This window comes from Lotus japonicus, chromosome 5 (assembly GCF_012489685.1).
Source record: "Lotus japonicus ecotype B-129 chromosome 5, LjGifu_v1.2".
Taxonomy (NCBI): domain Eukaryota; kingdom Viridiplantae; phylum Streptophyta; class Magnoliopsida; order Fabales; family Fabaceae; genus Lotus; species Lotus japonicus.
In genome coordinates, this window is record NC_080045.1 from 6673596 (window position 1) to 6696056 (window position 22461).

At 35.5% G+C, this 22461-nt stretch overlaps 3 protein-coding genes across 3 annotated transcripts; 2 read left to right on the forward strand and 1 right to left on the reverse strand.

Annotated features, from left to right (window-relative positions):
- The first annotated feature begins 966 nt into the window (after positions 1-966).
- Positions 967-2692, forward strand: LOC130718989 (transcription factor MYB36-like). The gene is made up of 3 exons (XM_057569641.1): positions 967-1102; positions 1740-1869; positions 2107-2692. The coding sequence occupies exons 1-3, from the start codon at positions 967-969 to the stop codon at positions 2690-2692; spliced, it is 852 nt and encodes a 283-aa protein (XP_057425624.1).
- Positions 2693-7163: 4471 nt separating this feature from the next.
- LOC130717765 (clathrin interactor EPSIN 1) lies at positions 7164-13293 on the forward strand. The gene is made up of 11 exons (XM_057568127.1): positions 7164-7321; positions 7471-7522; positions 7885-7964; positions 8077-8155; positions 8238-8321; positions 8427-8572; positions 8662-8916; positions 9500-9642; positions 10723-10916; positions 11455-11842; positions 12820-13293. Exons 1-11 carry the CDS (start codon positions 7281-7283, stop codon positions 13038-13040), a joined length of 1683 nt encoding a protein of 560 aa, XP_057424110.1. The 5' UTR covers positions 7164-7280; the 3' UTR covers positions 13041-13293.
- Positions 13294-14904: 1611 nt separating this feature from the next.
- Positions 14905-21942, reverse strand: LOC130718349 (uncharacterized). Its single transcript, XM_057568936.1, has 10 exons — positions 21788-21942; positions 21422-21591; positions 20540-20671; positions 20317-20367; positions 19411-19501; positions 19192-19238; positions 17079-17295; positions 15842-15971; positions 15662-15704; positions 14905-15332 (listed from the first exon to the last, which is right to left on the reverse strand). Exons 1-10 carry the CDS (start codon positions 21849-21851, stop codon positions 15255-15257), a joined length of 1023 nt encoding a protein of 340 aa, XP_057424919.1. The 5' UTR covers positions 21852-21942; the 3' UTR covers positions 14905-15254.
- Between the last annotated feature and the right edge of the window lie 519 nt (positions 21943-22461).

The following is a 22461-nucleotide window of genomic DNA, read 5'->3' on the forward strand; positions in this document are numbered from 1 at the left end:
TTGAAGATTCAAAACTAAAGTCCACGATTTGAGATTATAAATAACCAAGTAATTAGGTTATACATCCAACAATTGTTTTGCACCTGATTATATTCTGTATTGTCCTTTATTTCTTTATTTTTTGAAAACCTAATATTATGGAGGATACCACCTAGAGAAGTTGCCACTTTTTAGTTCTTGTTGTTGTTTTTTCGACTTTAAATGGGGCTTTTCCTGGTTGTCTAAACGTAGGGGTTTTGGTTTGACTTTAAAGTTTTCTTATGGGGTTTTTTAGAGGTCTTTGGGAGGATTTTGCTGTAGTGGCTGAGCTTTTGCCAGTTTTTCGTTGGCTAGGTTACTGTACTCATGTTGAGAGGGGTTCTTTCTCAACTTTATATATTAATATATATCTTTCATTTTTGAAAAAAAAAGATTTACACACTTCATATTCCAGCCCATGCATGGAACGAGTTTAATACTAGTAATAATATAAGAAGAAACCATAAAAGGGTGATTCTAAACCTCAAGGAGTTGGTTTAGTGGACCATGGTGCTTTAATTCGACACCATTTTCTCACTCTAAATTTTTTATTCAAAAAGTAATTATTTAAACAATGAACAATAGACTATGATCTCGTTTAATTCACCGTTAGAAATTAAAAAAAACAAGAAATTAATACAATTCAAAATACTTTTTTACTAAAATAATATTTTCCACTTTTCATATTTTTTAACTATAAATCTAAAACACTCTTAAACCGATGTAGATATTACTAACTTTTTTCTAGTTTCAACTTGTCTTTATTATTTTTAAAAGGAAATACATTGTTTTGTCTTGTAGTTGACTTGCTGAGTCCCCCAGCTTTAGATGACACGGTACTGTAGCAGTGGCACCAACTTTATATAACAGGTTCACAATCACGAACGGTGCTTCAATTCAAGGTCATTCATTGTTTTCTCTATTCAGTTCGAGTACTCGAGAGTGGCCATGGGAAGATCTCCTTGTTGTGATAAAGATAATGTTAAGAGAGGGCCATGGTCTCCAGAAGAAGATGCAATTCTCAAGAGTTATGTTGAGACTCATGGCACTGTTGGAAATTGGATTGCATTGCCAAGAAAAGCTGGTCCGTTTCTCTCTTCCCATTGTATATATGTAATTGCATATATAAATTTGAATTTCTATACCCATTTTCATTAACCAATTTGTTGATCCTCACTCCTGATTTTTCTTCTAGTTGAAGGGCATGAAAATGATGAGATGAAAAAATTTCTTGAGAAGGGAAAATGATGAATCTTTTCCTCTTTTTTTTTTTTGATTTTCCTCGTACAACGTCATCTCCTCTAAACATTTTATTATTTATTTTGTTTCACTTAAATTTGGGCTTTGGTGTTGTTTATACATAATTTTTTCTGCATTGAAAGTCTTATCTGATCTCACTAGTTGAGGTCGACTATAGATCACGATTTTTCTCAGTCGGAAGGCCTAACACAATCTTTCTATTTTATCCGTACTTTTTTTCCTGATTACCCATTATACATAAACATTTTACTTCCGGAAATTAAAATTCACTCAACTATACATGAAGGAAGCTCATTTGTGCTTGTTTGTTAGCTAATCTCACATTTTACCATTTTAATTTATTCAAAGAAAATTGTGTGTTTAGCTAACATGAAATCATGAACTATTTGCTTTTGCTCTTAATTTTTCTTTCTCTTTTTTAATTGAAGTTTCACGTTATAAATGATATACATTATATGAAGGCCTTAGGCGGTGTGGGAAGAGTTGTCGTCTAAGGTGGCTCAATTATCTCAGGCCAGACATCAAACATGGAGGCTTCACTGAAGAAGAGGACAACATCATTTGTACCCTCTATGCTCAAATAGGAAGCAGGCAAGTATCTCCAAATCGTTGCGTTTGGATCATATTTTCTTTACTTAGCATCAATTATGACACCCCATAAGCTACAAATCACATAAAATTATACCAATGATTGAATTTAATTTTAGAATCAATTGTAGAAGAATTTTATAACATGTACATAGTGTTATAAGTTTATGCACAATTCTTGTATCAGAAGTTTGGACTAATAATTGTATTCTTATGAAATAATTTTGTGTTCTTGTCTAGATGGTCTGTAATAGCTTCTAATCTTTCTGGGAGAACAGACAATGATGTGAAAAACCATTGGAACACAAAACTAAAGAAGAAGATCCTTGCAGGAGAAATTAACCTCAAAGCACTGAAAGAAAATGACACCTTTCTTCCATCAACAACTCCATCACTGATTCAAGATGTCATGCCTCAAAATTTAGATTACCCTGCTTCACAAATTCAAAATCCTCCACTGCCTTCAGTGCTTCAAATAGATAACAACAATGGTTATGCTAGTTCTGGATTCAACATGATTCATGAACAAAACATGGGTTCTGATCTCATGGATGTTGTCTCAAACATTGGTTCAAGTTCAGGGAACTACAATCCCATGGTGTCTTTTTTATCTCAAGAAGGTCCAAGCAACATTTCAGATTCTTCTACCAACAAGTGTCTGTCTCTGCCACCAGAACATGACGGTGATGTGGGAATGATGGATTTTGGCTTTGAATTTCCTTATGATCCTACAAACTACCATGGTAGAGTTGGTGAATTCACACCAAGTAATTACTACTATTCTGAGTGGGCTGATTTGAGCAATGATGACATTAAGCCACATTGACTGAATCAAAATGTTGTCTAGTTCTAGTAAGACATGAACCATCAAATTCTGTAAAAGTAAAACTGCATATGGGAATTAAGGAAAAGGGACATGTGAAGGGGAGAGCAATAGCTTATATATTTCTAGTTTGTTTAGTGTAATTTAGTGCTTGTGTGTCATGTTCATAGATAAGAGCTACATAGTTTAGGTCGAAGCTTGAATTATAAAAAAAATAAAGATTATGGCAATGTGCCCTTTGTCTTTGTTTTCACTCTTTCATGCTCTCTCTGATTTAAAAATTTGCGCTGTTGTTTGCTCATTAATCACTAAAATACAAAATTTAGGTTTATAGTTATTTTTCATTACATTTTATTACAAGGATGAAAGTAGAATTTTCTTGGAAAGTAAGACGAAAATGTATCACATTAAATGAAGTTAACAATCATCAATTAAAAAAGCTGTTTAAAAAATTTAACAGAAACAAAAATAATAATTTATCATTTCTATACTTGTAAGGGATTTAAGATTTCAGTTGACGAGAACATAATTTATTAAAATAAACCTATATTCTGCTTTAGTTTACCACACTTTCTAGCTATAATAAGACACGTTTTTTCCCATGATGAATAGAAGTAACAAGCTATTTACTTAACTTCAAAGAAAACACATTGGGGTTTTTGGATGTTTCTTTTCTCTTCCGCATTCTCTGCATTTGGAAGTTCTAAGTTACCAATATATATATTTTTCTTTCCTTATAATTGCCTAATGAGACGAAAGAAGTAACCAAATCAACATGAATGTTTCTGACTCAAACATGACTGTCTTTTCTAGATAAAACATGCCTTTAAAAATGGTAATGTTTAAAAGACATTAGAAAGTCACGACATTCACTCGACATACTAGGATTGTAGCGGCTACAAAGTATTTTAAAAAACCGTGGCCACTCTTGAAAGCTACAGTAACCACCACATAATTTTATTGGCGGTTTTCGATTGTCACGCCGCTTAACGTGTATGTCAAAAGTACGTTGCACAACACGACGGTCTATATATAAAGTATCATTTTATAAAAATAGTGTTGATTAATCGTGACTTTATAATCAAGTTAATTAGCAATCGAAAAATTAAAGTTAAAAAAATCCTTTTTGAAAACTTTCAACATACCTTTTCTGGTAGAAATAAAAAAAGGGGCGGTAAAAATGCAGAAAGAATTATCCTAGTTCACTCTTATCTAGGGCTACCTTCGGTCTTTGATAACAACCAAATTTTTCACTCACCAAAAAATATTCTTTGAGACTTCAATTTTTACAGGTATTCTTTTACTACAAGTCTCTTCAGGCTCACTTACAAGTATTATTTTTCAATTTACCTTTCTAGGAAATCACACTTTTATAAGAAATGATTTTATCTGTGACTACTCGTACAAGAGTTTATTTGCAGACAGCTCAGGATCACTCTTTTTACACGAATGCTTGAAATAAAACAATCAAACTCGATCTAATATTAAAATTTTGACATAATGAATAAAGAATAAATATTATTTTGTGTTCAAAACGTTTGTTCATCTCTTTGTCGTTCTTCTTTCATGGAGCTCTTATATATAGTACATATATCATAAATGAAATTAGATTGTGGCTCAAAGAAACAATGTAGCATTTAATGCTTTATAACTTTGTACTCAAATTTTGATAAAGACAATCTTATATGAAATATTTTTCTATATTATACACTGTTTTTTTTTAGAGAAAAAGAGATATTATTCATTAACAATCAAAAGAGTAAACAACTCATAAAGAGGGGAACAACCACCAACCCAACCAAGGACCAAAAACAACCACCCAAAAGAAAAAAGCGCAGCCAAACTAACACCTAAAAGGAATTTTTTCTTTAATAACTTCAGCCAACCCTCGAATGTCATCTTCATCGCTACTAGGGAAGGACATGCCTGCAAACTGAGCAAGACACCAAGCCTTCTTTGCTCGCGTGAAATAAGGGCCTGATGGAGAAGGAGGACTAGGCGACACTATTATATGAAATGTTTTTCTATATTATGAGTATTGTTTGTTATATGTGTAGATTGAATCTTCTAGAGAAATGATACTCAAAGGCAAGTTCAATGTTTTATAGGCAGAAAATTACAGACAAAGGAGACTGTCGATATTTTTTCGACGTCTGAGACAATTGGTAGGTTACCGATAGTTGTTTTGTCAATAAGTTACCTACAATCAATGTCATCGGTAGCTTAACTAGATTGAACGGATAAAAAAATATGGTAGGGATGAAAGTTCTTCGTCGATGGAAAGAACATCAACTCTTAAGTCCTTACACCATTCGTGACAACATCTCAATCTCCAATTGCCTAGGTTTTGTTTTTTTCTTTTGTATTATGCATGTTGTTTGTTATATGTGTAGATTGAATCTTCTAGGGAAATGATACTCAAAGACAAGGTCAACATTTTGTAGGAATAAGTTAATATTTTAAGCCAACTTCTCGAGTCATAAAGCACAAAATAACCTTATAAGGTGGATGCTAGAGGTATCAAATGGGTCGGGTTGCACCAAGGCAACACATTTTGGGCCTGATTAAGTTGGACCAAAATTGATATATGCTATGGATTTCGCAGCCCCTCCATGAGTTTTGGCCTAAATAAGTTGACTCATGGGCCATTTTACTTAATTTTTGGGCCAGCGAGCTGGTCCACTCCGTCATGGGCCATCAACTCATACTTTTAGTTAGAGAATTTTGGGTAAGTATGAATTGTTTGTTGTACATCTTGTACTAGAAAACTTGTTAAATATTCTCTTAGCTGAGATTTTAATGCTATTATCATTTGTTGAGTTATTTTTTTTTTCGAAAGATAAATCTTCATTCAAAAGGAAGAATGTTGAGAATATCTTTCTCAAGTAGGCTTGTAATTAAGTACATCACAAATTCTCAATAAACACCCAAAGGGAGACAACCCTAAATCCATATACGTGTTTAAATTTGAAGAATTTATTCTTCATTATTTTTTGAAAAAACTTAGTGTTTTAGTTTGAAGAAGCGAAATCACTACTTGTGTAGCCTGAAAATGCAAGTAGAATACTTGTTGCTTCTTTGTGAAAGATGTTGGAAAATACCCAAATATTTTTTGGGGACTAGAGGTATCCCTAGTGGTTGGCTAAACCAATATAAAAATTCTAATGTGTTTTTGGGTCAGAATCCAGTTTTCCAAAATACTGACATTTTGTGGTTCAATCTTCTAATCATTCATTCCTTCTGTCTAAATCCACAAAACGTACATTATAGAACTTATCATTTACACTATAAGAAAAGCGCTTATGACATACAACTTTTTTCTGTTGAGAATCACTAAAAGTCGTTGGTAACATAATTTTACTGAGGGCCAAAAATATGTTGGCATATGCGTCAGAAAATTACCAATGGAGGATACTACCAATAATTTTTCGACGCCGAAGACAATTGGTAAGTTACCAACGGCTTTTTCCGTCGGTAAGTTACCAAAGTCAATGTCATCGGTAACTTCATAAGATTGAACAAAAAAAACTGTCTTTTCTAGGGATGAATGTGCTTCGTCGATGCAAAGAACTTCAACCCTTAATTCTTTCTACCATTCGTGACAATATCACAATCTCCAATTGCGTAAGTTCGGTTTTCATATCTATGTTCTCATTGCACCACAAAACAACTAGTGTTTGTTAACAAGATAGTTATAAAATGGTCAAAATTACTTAATATATTACAAATTGAATTTTGAAGACCTACAAAATTATCATTCATATCAAGGTCTTTCAAGAATCTACTTGCATCATATTTTGTGTTGATATGATTTTGTTTGGCGGTGGAAGTTGGGTCGTTTCAGCCTTTCAGGCGACAAACGTTATGCATCCTCAACAATTTGCAGTTTTAGGCTTGGGTTTTTTTTTTTCTTTTGCTATGTTTTTGTTTGGTGGTGGCAGCTAGGTCGTTGATGCATTGGTCGTTATCCAGTCTCCTTGATTTGCAGCTTTTGCCCTTTTAATGGGGAAATTTTAGGTTCATTTGGAGCTTTTGATTTGGATGGAGACTGCCTATTGTGGTTGTGTTCTTTGATGAGAGAACTTGTTTTTTCGTTACATTTATAATTCAATAAGTCTTTTGTTTTCGAAAAAAAAAATCATCATTTGATTAATGATGAAAAATGTCTCATTAATCAAATAACAATTTTATGATTGTTTGTGAATGAAGAACATAATATGACACTCAGGCTAATGAGGATCGCAATATTGTCCTAAAAGACGTAAAAAATTAAAAATTATAGTTTCTCCCACCAACGAAATACATCAACCCTAACAAATAGAGTCATTTTCGATAGATCCATCCATCGGGTACCCACAAAAATTACTCATCATGCGCGGGACGATAAGAAAAGAAAATATAAATTGTTTAAAAAAAAATAGCCAGACACCAAAAAGAGAAAATAAATAAAAAAATAAATAATTGACGAGAGTATTAGATCTCAATCACAAAACGTTGGTCACTACTGGAAAAACAAACCAAATCCTCTATAGAATTTGGTTCTTCTTCACCTTTCTCTTCAGATCAGATCTTCAACGCTCTCTCACCCGCCATGGATTTCATGAAGGTCTTCGATCAAACCGTTCGAGAAATGTGAGTTTTTGCATCGTTGCAATCCTCTCTTCTTTCTTTTCCCCCTTTGTTTTTGGTATAAAATTAATTAATCAAAATCAATATTTTCTGTGCGGAAATTAAGTAATTAACCTCGTTCTTATGATTGTTGATTGATTCTGCGAATGTAGAAAGAGAGAGGTGAATCTGAAGGTGCTCAAGGTTCCAGAAATCGAACAAAAGGTAAACAAACCTCTATTCGTTGCCATTTTGCTTTGATTTGATTAGATTTGAATACCCATTTTAGATTACGAGAATTAGATTTATAAAAATTATATTTTTCTCAATAATTGATTTCAACGGAATGTGAAACAATTGATTGCGGCATCAGTATTATGGAATGCATGTATGCTGAGTTTGGCATCAGTATTTTGTTATTGTGATTTGTTTATATTTGCATTTATCTATTAAATAACCACCCCATTACATGATTGATTTGTTAATGTCATTGTATGAACAGAACATAAAATTTGGTTTGAATGGTATCAATCTGCAATTCTCTGGGATTAATCTGTTGATTTTGTACACCATTATTTATAATTTAGGTGTTGGATGCAACTGATAATGAACCTTGGGGTCCTCATGGTTCTGCTCTGGCAGAGATTGCGCAGGCGACCAAAAAATTGTAAACTACTACTACCTACTTCTTTTCTGGTTATATTACTTCCTTTTGGTTTTCATGTTGAGAGAAAATTTCAGATATTTAGTTATTTGATTGCTTTTAATGTACTTTCCAGTACTGAATGCCAACTGGTCATGAACGTTCTTTGGACGAGACTGAGTGAAACTGGAAAGGATTGGCGATATGTATACAAGGTGACAAGGATGAGGCTTTTTGCATTTTCTGTGTTGACACATACAACTTACCCTTCTGTAACCTGTAGTAGTTTTGTGTCAGGCATTAGCTGTTATAGAGTATTTGGTAGGACATGGAGCTGAACGTGCAGTTGATGACATTATAGAACATACTTTTCAGATCTCAGTAAGAGCTATATTCTCTTGTTTTTTCCTATTTTTTCTTCTCAACTGACAAATAGAATAAAAGCGCATATTCTTACGTAAGTATCATTTACTTTGATTGGTTAAGGCACTTTCTAGTTTTGAATATGTTGAGCCTAGTGGGAAGGATGTGGGACTCAATGTCAGGAAGAAGGCAGAAAACATCGTGGCCCTTTTGAATGATAGAGATAAGATACACGACGTCAGAAATAAAGCTGCTGCAAATCGTGATAAGTAGGTCAAATTTGTAATTATATGTAAAATAAGTTACTTTTGTTTTGTCAGAAAATAATTCTTGTTTTTCTTTTGGGTGCTTAATTTAGGTACGTTGGAGTTTCTTCTAGTGGAATCACGCACAAGGCTACGTCAGCCTCTTACAGTAGTGGCAGCTACCAGAGCAGTAGTAAATATGGAGGCTTTGGTTCAAAGGATAGTGACAGGTTTAGTGATAGCTATAAAGACAAGGGTTACAATGAAGAAGAAAAAGTGGAGAAAGATTACTCTGGAAAGTCACGCCATGGCACTGCAAATGATAATCAAGAGAACTCTTATAAGAAGGGTTCTGCACGGTCTCTCAGGTAGAGCATATCTAACCGCTGTTCTGGTCTTCAATAATGGTAAATGTATTTATGCTTGTTCCATGCTATATTTGGAGTACAATGGCATAAGCCTTGGTAAGTTTGAATTTGGAGTAGTAGCTAATAACTACTTTAGATTAGAACTTAATATGTAAATTTAGTTGTTACTGCAAATATTATCATCTGTATTGTTGGTGTGATTCTTATTGTATGTCAAGTTGTGCCTCAAATTTCTAAAATTAGTAAAAGCCTTTTACTAAGGGATCTGTTTTGTATTTGATAAACTTGTTTAAATAAATTGCTAGTTTTGGTATGTAAAGTTGGTTTGGTAGAATTTTTTTACTTAATAATACTCTTCTTCCAATTCAATCCTTTGATTCATCCTCTTGCTTTCCTGATTCAACCAGCTGTTTTGACTTTCAAGAACATTTTGGTTAAGTGGGAAACTTGAAATGTTTTTCTCAATTTCAACCTTTTACTTGCACTGGCTTTGGTTTTTATGCACAGATAGACACATGCTTTTGTCTCTCCACGCAGCCAATATTTTATTATATGACCCCATTCCTGAATGTCTCCCTTGCAGCAAAAGTCAGGACAAAATGCCATCTAGAGTATCAAAGTCATCTACTAATGCAAACAGTTCAGTTCCTTCTCAAAGTTCAGGTGTACCTGTAAACAGTACTGAGGATGATTTTGACGATTTTGATCCGAGAGGAACATCAACTAGTAAGTATTCCGAACAGACAGTCTCGAACATTGCGGTTGCTGATTTCATTCATTTAAGAGAAATATGAAACTATTCTTTCAAGTTGCATGTAAGTTATTGTGGAGCCGGTACAACTTGCAAGCTGTCCGAGTTCAATGTGTAGTCTGTTAGAGTCAGTTACCTCTTTAGACTTAGTTTTCCCTGATTTATAACCATTAATTTGACCACAAGCAATAGTTAATCCGCTTTCTAGCTCTTCTTTGATTGTGACCTGCTTTATTTATTCTTGACTGACAAACTTAGGCAAAATGCTTGTGAAACAAAAAATAAACGAGGGTGCTTTAAGTTTTACATTTACCCCCCTGACAGCTGTAAAAAAAATATCATACCCGATTTTTGCACACATAAACAGTAACAACACCCCACATCTATACCGTTTTTGTCTCTATCTCTCTCAGTCTCTCTTCCTATCACATCGCATCAACCAAATATCACATCTATCTTTTTTCTCTTTCTTCTCTTTCTTTCCTTTTTCACATAATTTGGGTGTAGACACTCCACATGGGTGTTGTTAGGAACCCCTGTAAGGTATGGGACTTGAGTCCCAGATTGAAGTATGGGATTCTAATGTGGGATTTATAAGGCTTTGTGCTCTCCAACTACAACGACTAGCTGTTGTGGTATGGTTCTCTCAAGGTTCTTATCAATTGGTATCAGAGTCTTCCACCATGTCTCTCAGCTGCATGCTAGCGGCACGGGTGGCAACACCGACACCGCAGTGTTCGCTCAGGACTAGTCAAGGGGCTAGTGCACAGCTAACCCGCGCGGGGTGCCAGGGCTACGGAGTGTGCTGGGATGTTAGGACCCAGTTGCAAGGTATGGGACTTGAGTCCCACATTGGAAGTATGAGGTTCTAATGTGAGGTTTATAAGGCTTTTTTGCTCTCTAACTACAATAGCTAGCTTTTGTGGTATGGTTCTTCTCGGGTGTTCACCAACATCTTCCCAGAAAAATGTCAAATTGAGAAACTGACCATATATTAGGTGGCAGGACTTTTAACCTTTTAAATGCCTAATTGTATCATTTTTTCTTGTCAACAGAGGCTTCATCTGGAAGCTCAAATCAGGTTGATCTCTTTGGGCAAGATTTAATTGGTGACCTCATGGATGCCCCAGCATCTGTTTCTGTAGAAAATCCAGCAACTAGTGATGTGTCAGAGGTCGATCTCTTTGCAGATGCATCATTTGTATCAGCGGAGCCTCATGCGGACAAAGGAGCTAGTTCTCAACCACAGGTTAAATTTCATCACCACTAAAGTGTTGCAGTTCTTTTTTTTATGACAGCTGCTAATTACCTAACCTACCTACTGGTTTGATAGCATGAATCTCTATCATTAAGTAGGAACCTCCATCTACCTCAAAATTGAGAATGCTCCCAATATTGCTTGAATCAGATTGCTCGACTGCATTATGCTCCATTTAATAAATATTATTGGTCAAATCTTTTTTAATATCAGTTACATTTACGGGTTGTTTTTGAGACTATAATTCTGATAGTTAAGTGTATAAAGTTAGCATACTGAAATTGTCAGGAGGACAGAACCAAGAGGTAGTGCCAGGCACGCCATTGACAATTACAGTGATGTACAATTTTTCACATGAGTTTGGTAATTGAATGTACGAATTGTGAGAATTATTCAACTTGAGTTTTTTTAACTATGGTTGTGAAATACTGAAGAAAGTAATGGGTTTATCTGCTTACCTTCTTTATCCACATTCTCAATCACAAAGCTAAAATCCCATTTCTTTGTATCTTGTTGATTGCATATACAGGATAAAGTGGATCTATTTTCTTCACAGCCTGCCATTCCTACAGTTACACCCACAGTTGACTTGTTTTCCATTCCTGAACCAGTTGTGCAGCCTGACAACAAGTCAGAAAACTATGTTCCTGTGAATAATAGCACTTTCGATCCCTTCGCTGCTGTTCCTCTTAACACATTTGATGGATCAGATGTTTTTGGTGAATTTTCTTCACAGTCTGATTCTGTATCTTCACAGCCCTCAAATAATGTTGTCAGCGATGGCAGCCATGATAATATGAATGGGAAGTCTTTAGCAGACTCCAAAGTTTCACCTAAAAAGGATGCCTTCCAGGTGAAGTCTGGCATTTGGGCTGAATCACTAAGCCGTGGATTGATTGATCTCAATATATCTGCGCGTAAGTTTCTTATCTCGACAGACTACTTTAACAGCTTTCCATCAGCATCATACATTCTGCAATAAACTACTGTTTTATTCCCTTTTTCTGCATTTATTAAATTAATCTGTGGTTGTATGATCCTTTTCCTTCCAGAATACATCCAAAAACATTTTTTATTCCCCTGTTTTGTAGCCTGTTAGGACTTAGGACAGCAGCTTATAATGCATTATATTCTGGTATATGATATCTTAAAGATGCACACCCTTGCTTAAGAGTAAGTAAATCAATTGGGTTGGAGGATTTTCAGAATCTACTTCGCGTGTTCGTCTACTTCCCTCTTGCTCTCCTCTACGTGAGCGGGCACGGTTGAATCTGTGATTTAAGGGATGAGCTCATGAATAAAATGTACTCTAAAAGAGCAATTTGTTTTTCTTTATTTACCCATTTATGTAAAGATTAGCTTACTTTACATTTCAAGCACATTTTGTTTTTCAGAAAAGTACAAACAAACACCAACAAAAAATTTATCCCACTAAGTGAGGTCGGCTATATAGATGATTCGGATTTGCTGCAGTCAAGGGATCCTACATTCACTAAAGTCAGGGCCCTGCAACCGCCCGATATTAATCGTGCAGCTCCGATTTTAAGAGGTTACTGTGCACTTAAAATCAACCTATTTGAACAAGAGTCATCTGACTGCAGGGAATCCGAGACCCTATATGGATCACCCGACATCGCTGCGTTTGATCAAAAACCAAAATTTATGGGATATTATTGACCATGAGGTTGCTTTTAATAATATCTTCCAACGTCTTTTTCAGCATCATCCTACCCCTTTCTTCAATACTAAGAACCATGTTATCAACCCTTATCGTGTTTGGCTTGTGACAGCCAATGTCAACTGGCCGTTATCTTTAATATGTTTTAGTTTTTCCCCTAATATGCCAGTTATTTTACTTGAGTAGCTTGTGTAATGTTCTTACATTGTTTTGCAGCCAAAAAAGTATCCCTTGCGGATGTTGGAATTGTGGGGGGATTGAGTGATGGATTTGATGAAAAGGAGAAAGGCACTCCCCCACCTTCATTTTACATGGGGAGAGCTATGGGTTCAGGATCTGGTCTTGGTATGTCTGGAGTCCCTTCTTCACAGCCTGGAACTGGAGATGACATATTCTCAAATTGGGGTGGCCATCAATTTGGTGGGTTCCAAAAATAAAAATCTAGATTCTATACTCGTCCTATCACATTTTCACTCATTCATTGTGTGTCGGCATTCTCCAGACTGTTGTTGAGCTATTTGGCATGATGGATTTGATTTTGTTAATATATATTTCTCACTATTGTGATTATATTATTTTAAATATAAGTTACTATTATTGCGGATAAGCGCTAGTGTATCATGTGTTTCAATGTTTATATATCATTTGAGCTAATACATTCATCTCAATCCACTAGTTGAGTTTCATTCACTTTTTGTCTCAAAGTGAGTACTAATATCTGTTTGCACTGGTTCCAATGGGAATCTAAACATTATTGCAACATCATGCAGTTCTCAAATATCTGGAGTTTGTAAAATATCCCTTTCTATTTGGTTGTTGTTGACGTTAGTCATTACATAGATCACAATCTGTCAAAAAGTTGAGTATTATCTTGTAAGTTGTAACTATTGTTACGTGTCAAACTTCGTCTTGCTTTCTAATGCGGGTGTTCATCGCCCATTTAAGTATGCTTTTTATTTAATAAATTAACATACATTTAAAAAACAAATTAGGGAAAACCCACTAGTTTCAATGCTAATAAATGTCATAGTTAGGTAAAGAAGTATGTATGAATGCTAAAATTCATGTTGCTAATTAGACCCCGAAAAAACATTTTTTATATAAGTCATAATTTTACCCTACAAAAATCACTTGTCTCACCAATGGCTTATCAAAAAAAAAAAACTTGTCTCACCAATGTATTCAAATAGAAACAATTTCACATTCAACTCATTTTAACTGTAATTAATTTTACTAAAATTCATTCAAAAGAAAATTTACTAAAATTAATTTCATCTCGGAAAACGCTGAATCAAAGTGACAGAAGTTCTGGATCATTTCAAATTTATTAAGCCTGTTTCTTTTTGTTCCATATTGATACGGTTATTAAGAAGTTCACTCTTAGAATATGCTTTTTGCTTATGCATTTTTTGCTTTTGGAAGTACAATGGAATGTGGTGCTGTTAATAACCGGTAACACCTTTGTTATGTTTGTATGTAAAAGGACAAAGTAATCAGGTTATATATGAAAAAAAATGTTTGGGATTATGAGCTTTTTCTTTTTTTGTCAAATGGGATTATGAGTTATAAATCAGTGCTTTAGATTGCCAACCAAACATTTGGCTTACACAGCGAACCTAGCTAGAGTTAATTCCAACACGGATACGTTCACTGATTGGAATTCATTTCGAGAAAAGATGAGCTTTTTTTCAGAAAGACCTTCACAAGATCACAATAAAATAATTTGTTCAACCACCAAATCTTAACAGGCTGAGATTGGCTACACAAATTAACCATCGTCATAATACGTTATTATACACAGTTCATACAAATCATTTATCTCTAAATCTATATTAACACGAATGTCTTTTAATGCTCTTATAAAGCTTACCGTAAAACTTTTCTTGATCTCCCCTTCCTTCCTTTTTTTTTGATAAGCATCTCCCTTTCCTTCCTTACTTCTAATTCTTAACTACCTTCCACTTTATCACTACTCCTTCCTAGTACAGTTGTACTTATAGGGATCTTCTATTTTCAGTGATTGGGTATTTTTAAAATGGGTATATTAAACAAACAAGTGCTTCGACAAAATTACTTCTAACAGGTAAAATTTGATAGTTATAGGAACATTATCATAATTCCAAAATCAATTATTTCAACAAAAACATCCAGAATCAATTTTGCTGGAGTCCCAATTAAACATACACTACTTTTTTGCACTTCCTCTCTGATAACTATTCACCACTTTTAAACCATTAACCAACAACCCATCATTAAGTTGACGTATATAATCTGATTTATCGTTTTATAACATCAGTGGTATAAACTATAAACAGATTCGATTTCACGACAATCCATTAGGCAAGTCTACTACAATCTGCGTCAAGTAGCATAAGTTAACAACGGAACTAGCACCATCTACTAGTTCAAATATTGGAGCCATCAAACAAGATAAATTGGAACGGTTTATTCAGCTATGTTCATAGGAAAGTTGATATAATTTTTTTCCTTTTATCTTTTTTTCCGGCAGATGTAAGCGGGGGAAAAAGGAGTCAGAACTCTGAAGTATAACAACTCCCCCCCCCCCCCCCCCCTAACTCATTCCAACTATCAGGCAGTAAGCAAGTAACTATGGCAGAAGTTTTGATTGAAAGACAAGTAAAACATTCTCCTTACTTAATGTCCAAGAATCTACCCCTTATCATGGCCTCAGCTTTTCTCACCTGCTTCACTGGTCCCATGATGAAGACCTAGGGAAGAACATGAACATCTGAGGTTAAATAACAGTTTTTCATGTGCAAAATATGTTGGCACATTAAAAGAGATCAGAATGGCAGACTATAAATGAACTTCTTCAGATATCAAATCCATCATAAGATCAGTTGCTAGTCTAAGATACAACAGATATACGTTAACACAAATTTGAACATCATCTAGACCTTCGAAGTTCTGGTAAGTATGTATCCAAGAAGAAAAGGAATATCAGTATCAAAGCATCAAACTCAGATTATAAAAATGAAAGCAACTAAGAAACTGGAGCTATATGAATCACAGTGGCATGGGTTGCTGATATACAAACCTTGTCAGGTGGGCCCTTGGCACCTCCAATCTGGATTTCCGCACTGAACCAACAATGCATTTAAAGATTAGAAAAACATAGGAACAACGGGTAAAAGTATTTAATAATTTACAGAGGAAAAAAAACATGTATAGTATAAGAGAAACCACGGGAATGGAAAGGAGAGGAGCAAATTATTACTTGCAGGACTCTTTAATATACAGAATCGTAGCCCCTTTTTTCCCAATAACACATCCCATTTTTCCATGGGGAATATCAAGAACTGAAAGAATTTCTTCCTCAGGACCATTTCCGTCAGCTTTCAGCTTATCTACAAGAAAGAATCACATTCTTTAAACAGTCAATAGAATGAATCAATCAAACAGGCATTCCTCTTACATACATATCATCATAGTAGATTAAAAAAGAAAGCTAAAAATGAAATGCTTCTTTCAGTTTTAAACTAGCAATGTAATATAATGAACGAAGTGGACCAAAGCTTCACTAAACTACAATTCATTTTGCATGAACCTGGAAGTTGCAGTTCACAGTTCACGTCATATTTCTGCCTTTACAGGTTTAACTAGGAGCTGCACATATTCACATTTTTTAGGTAACTATTGTTGAAATTATTGGACTTGCTCTTTAAGTTCATGAAGAGAGAAATTGGAACTATTCTAAAAATCTGTTGATACTTGATTGATAATACTTGATTCAGAAGTCAACTACTAACTCTAAAATAATAAAATCTAAATGATAAAATCTTATCCCTAATCTATCATAACAATATAAAATCTAATCCTAACAAATCTATCTCAACAAAATATATCCTAATAGATATGTTAGGTACCAGAAATTAGCACAATGAATGAGAATGAAAATAGGATAGATGTGCACTGAATCCTCTGGAAAGTACCCAGAAGCAGTGTTTGCAGAGAATTACAAGCAATAGTAGGAAATTAAAGATAAGGATGAGCAAATTCGAGAGTGCTCTATCTCTCCTAAGTCCTAGCCAAAATCAGCCTAAGCAGATTCTCTCTCCATAACTAACATATATTCCCTAGAGCTGGTAGCAATGGTCCCCTCCTCACCACCTAGGTGCTGCCACCTCATCAGGTGGTTATTTGGGAATACTAGCTTCTAGAGGGTTGGTCATCAGGTACAGCTTGCACCTGCTTGGGCCTCCTAACATAGACGTTGCCAAATCTGGGCCTGGTGCTTGGGTTTGCAACAAGATATTTCAACAATTATCAACTGTCATATTATGTTGACTCCTTTAAGTCAAATATTAGGAGGGGCATGATATATGGATTTCAAATTATGCTCCACTGGTAGAAATTATATGCGGCAATATAATATGTTATATCCATAAAGTTTCATAATATAAAAGTAAGAAAATGCATTTTAAATTATAGATTCTGGTTAAGATTTTACAGACCTGGAATTGGAGGCAGAGATGGCCAATCAGCATAGTCATTACTGTTCACACAGAAACATCGGCAATACAAGGCACCACGAACAGCAAGATACCATAAAGACCGCTCATTTAGTTTCTCCATCATTTGGTGATAAATGTAGAGAAGAAAACGAACATCATCAGCAGCAGTACGGACCATTAGTTCAGATAAAGGTCTGTATTTCCAGAACTTGGGATCCTGACAACATTTAGAAATAATATCACTCGAAAATAGAGATTAGATGGATAATGTACTTTACATAAGTATTTCATATTTTGTCTTTGATAGCCCATGAAACTCTTTTATAGACCTGAACATACAAATCAATATCAACAAGTGAAAAAATAAAATTCATAAAGGGTTAACTAAGCTTTTGATCCTTGTATAATAGACAAAGTTTATATATCGTCCCTCGCCGGAGAAAAGTTTGAATATAACCCCTAATGTTTGGAAAATACCCAAGTTTTCGTCCTCACCGGAGGTGGTGGTCTGGTGACCTTATCACATCTCTTCACCACGTTGATTTTTTTTTACGAATCTGATGAAAATATTTCTCTCTGTATTTCATCAATATACTTGTACAGTTTATAGACATACCAAAGAGATAAAAACTAAATCTATCTCTATCTTCATAGATACTAATCTAAAATACAGAAACTGATACTAATCTAAAATAGAGGAACTTAAAAACCTTATCTTTATTTCTATGAGATAAGTCTAATAACAAACCAGTGATGATATTTCCACACCTTGCTTCTCTTACAATTCATTTCCACCCTGTTTTTCTTTCTATCTCTCTCCTGCATTCTATCACATCACTTATCATATCACTCATTTCACTTTCTTTCCTTCTTAAATTTCAAGAGGTGGAGGGGTGTGTACCCAACATTTTCCAATAACAAACTAAACCTTAATAAGAGATATTCAACATTTTTTTTCAGTTTCCAGATTTTCCATGTCAGTTAGCCAACTTCACCCCTAAACTAACCCCAAATTAACCCTAAACCACTAACTTAATTAACTCAGACTAAATCAAGTCCCCAACATCTTCCAGAAATTAAAAAAAAAAACACTTGAACTTCATTTTCCAGAAACCCAGAACCAGCTTCCCTCACCAGAAAACCAAATCCCCAACCTCAAGTCATCAAAACGCACCTTAATCCGTGTGTTTGGTTTCAAGTCTGGAGAGGCCAAATGCGGATCCTTGAATCCAAAAGCAACTATTTCTTGCTTCTGAAAACGTGGATCTGGCCAAACGTGGATCCTGAGTAAGTATTCCAAACAGACCCTCAGGCCATCATTGAATCACGCTAAATAAGAGAGAGGAAGAGAAGTCATACACGAAGCTGCTGTGGGAGCAAAGGGGGGAAAACAAGAAGCTGCTGAGCCTGGACTTGGGGTTAGGGATTTGGAAGGTAGAAATAGGTCCTTCTTCGCTTGGATGAGGGGGAGAGTGAAGAAGGAAAAGCCAACAGACAAGAGAACTCAATTTCATAACCCAATACTTGAAACCTTCCTCCATTTCACTCCCCCAAACCCAAATCTGCTTTCTTCTTCATTTTGTTCGTCCAGATCGAAGAGAACGACGGCGAGATTGAAGATCCCTGACCACGAACAGCAGAGTACGACGGCTTTCCCCTCCGTTGGGCTTTCGCAGTTTGCGATTTTGGAAGTTTGTTTGCAGGGGTTCTATTGCAGGGGCTTTGACGGAGGCTTGGGTCGGTACGGATGCAGGACTGGGTTTGGTGGCTGAGGCTTGCTGGGGTGGCCACGAGATTTGCAGCGGCGGTGAGGGGCTGTGATCTCCCTCACCCTCCTCCTCTTTCTCTTTCTTTTTCATGGTTAATGGATTCTAATTAGGGGTTTTTGACATAAAGATTAATATTTATGATTAATAATGTTTTGCAGTTTCTTTCTTCAAAAACTTTCTATAGGTTTAAACGTACATGCTTGGTAGTGATTGTTAATCAAACCTTGAACACATCACATGATGAATTCAAATATACATGCTGAACCAGCAATTTTAACTTTTGAGCAGGAAAGTGAAAAAATAGATTATTCTTCTGAACCATGTAAGATCATTCTAAAACCAACCTGTCGAAGGAGGACACGAACTTCTTCCTTCTCAAGATATGATGTGCCTGCACACAAACCCTCATAGTGAAAAATATGGATGGATGAACCAAATGATCAAAGGAACTTAATATGAATTATTAATTATTAATCATCTACATCTAGAATAATTTGGTCAATTGTACAAAGAAACCATGACCAACATAAACATTTTAACGGATACCACGACATATATAATACCACAATAACGTGGATCTGCAAGGAGGCCAACAAATGAAATGTATTCATCTGTCTTCCGTCCTTCTTGCTCCTCTATAAGTGAATAAGCAATCTGAACCAAGACAAGGAATATGATAAATCACTCAACAGAACAAAAGAATCAAGATATATAAAAAATTGTCAAACTAGCGTAAGAACCCTACGGAATCATTAGTAATACTACAAGTAAAATGAAGCACAAATCTTGCTAAGGAAATTTATTTAGGATAAGCAAAGGAGTCCAATTTCAAGAATGACTCTTTTATGATGAGGCATAAAATGAGGCATCCAAGCACTGATTATGCGATGCTTGAGACGCCATATGTAAAATGAGCACTGCTGGAACAATAATAAAGCAAGATGGTTGGATACACAAGCTAGAAAAGCACAAGTGCCAATATTCTAGCAGAAGTAAACATGTGTAACAGAAAAGAGAGTGATTTAATCATGAGCTAAATGAATAATTTGCAACAAAATTTGTTTCTAACAGAAGACAATAAACTTGAGGGAAGACCAAAAAAACCTTGTCTAAGTTTCCAAAACAATAATCATATCATTGTTAAAAGCATCAAGTACAATGAGGGGCCAAGTAGTTGAATTTAGAGTTATGAGCATGTTCATGTGAATCACAGATGATATGAAAAACATATCTTGGTAGCATATTCATAAAACCAGAGAACATTATGTCTTTATGTTTACAAGCCATCAGCTGAGATACAATATCTCATTCCATGCCAACAACCATTGACCAAGTTAGGTCCACATGATATGAAATATGTGCTATCATGGAAGTGGAAGTAGTACTAGTTAATTCTGCCAACCAAACAAGGCCTATAAGAATGGGATATAAGAGCAACAGAAAGGCTGTCTAGTAATAAGAAAGCTCACCTGAGTATCCACCACGTTGTTTAACTTGATCCCGAACTGAAAGTACAATGCCTAGAAACAAAGGATATATCTATAAGCACTTTGAATCATCAAGGTGGAATTGGGAAACACTGGAATGACAAGTCAAGTGTCTCAAACGTTTTTTTTACTTTTGCTGATAACCAACAGATACAAAAAAAGGCGGAAAGACAAGGCGAAGAAAGCAATAAAATAATACACAGACCTCACTATCCCGTTTGCAATCATGAATCACTTTTGTGATGTGATCAGACTCAAGTGCGGGCTTACACGCTTGCATAAGCACATCTCCCCCTTGGATTGCATCAACCAGATATATAGCATCAGGAAATGCAAGCTGCAGAAATAAACAAAAACAACTTAATCATGTACTAAGAACAAACACAAAATCCTCAGGCATGCCTAAAATCGCTAAGTCTAAACCACACACAGAACCACAAGCCTAAAATCACTATCCATAAAAGAGCAACACAACACTGACAGTAGAGTAGTAACAAGTTGCTCTTATCAAGATATACGTTGCTTATATAAAATAGTGCTGACAGACATTAACATCCAATTCCATTACATATATGCCAATAAAGTACAAATTCTCATCATAATTTTCAGATTGTTGCATCTTGATTAAAGAAAAACTGCAATCTAAAACCACGCTATATCGTTCATACACGACTCAGAACAAAAAATTGACTTGTACAAAACATTACAAGCTTATCTCGCTAAAACACTAAACCACACACAGAATCACTAGCCTAAAATCATAATCCATAAAATAAATCATTACCCTCGTATGCCTAACAGCCACTGACATTACATGCTTATCTCGCTAAAACACTAAAACACACAACAGAACCACTAGCCTAAAACCATAATCCATAAAAGAGTAATACACACAGAATCCTCCTATACCTAACAGCAGCTGAGATTAGAATCCAGCTTCACAACATATATGCCAATTCTAAATTACTGCAATTCGATTTCGATTTCGATTTCAATCATAGATAACCGCAATTCAAAACCACTATATCATTCACATATGAGTCATGCAACACACAAATATAAATAATTACAAGAAGAAGAAGTTGACCTGCATAATGCAGAGTTCTCCATTGCGACACAAGTCAACACCCTCGCAGTCAAAGCCAATGACTAGCTTCTTTTCCGGCGAGGGTTCCAGAAACTCAACAGGAAGTTGAGACGCAGCGGTCACAATATGAATCGGAACGCGCGATTCGTCGTCATCCAGAACCTTCTCACCTGATTCCAAATCGCACTCGTCAAAATTCAACAAACACTCACAAAGCACAAAAAACTCAATCAGGAAGAAAACAAAACGATCGAAAAACAGTGAACAGTTGTTTTGGTTTGTTTAAGCCCTAAATCGATGAAGAAAGACGAAAGTATATGAAATAGGAAGAGGAATTAGAGAAAAAGAGGAATCGCGAAAACGAACCAGGGTGAGGAATGTGTGTGAAGTAGGAAGGAGAGGGAGAGGGAGCGGGAGGAGAAGAAGCCATGTGATCGAAACTCAAGAACCAACCACATCACAGTTTTCTCTACTTGGCTACTTGCAACTCTGCAATCAGAGCACTTTTTATATTTTTAAATGGGGGAATTTTTTACTCATTTTCCCTCGACTATTCAACATTTGGGAAATTTTATCTTGAGTGTAAATTTGTCTTATACAGACAGTAAATAAAAGAAAATATATTTATTTTTTTTAGTCCGAAAACCTTCACGAATTGATCTTTATACCTCAGCAACCTTTTTTTCCACAGGTTCTGAAAAAGAACTCTCCTAGGGTTTGGGAGATGTGGCGGCGCTGACAGCCAATAACCTCTGTTGTCGGCGGCTTTGGGCTTTATAGCCGTGTTTTGTCAACGCCTGCACTCTTGCACCGTTTGACGTTTTCTTTATTTGGCTTTTTTAGCAACCTTCACACTTCACCGTTTCTTTATTTGGCTTTATAGTCGTGCTGCTTGGATGTTTCCATCGTCAGTTTTTGCATCTTCCACGACTGTTCTTTATGGATCGTGGGAAGAAAGTGGTGCTATCTGGAACAGAAGCAGAGGTGCTCAATCTGAGGGTCCTCAAGGTCGATCCACGGCTTGGAAGGGATCTCTGGCT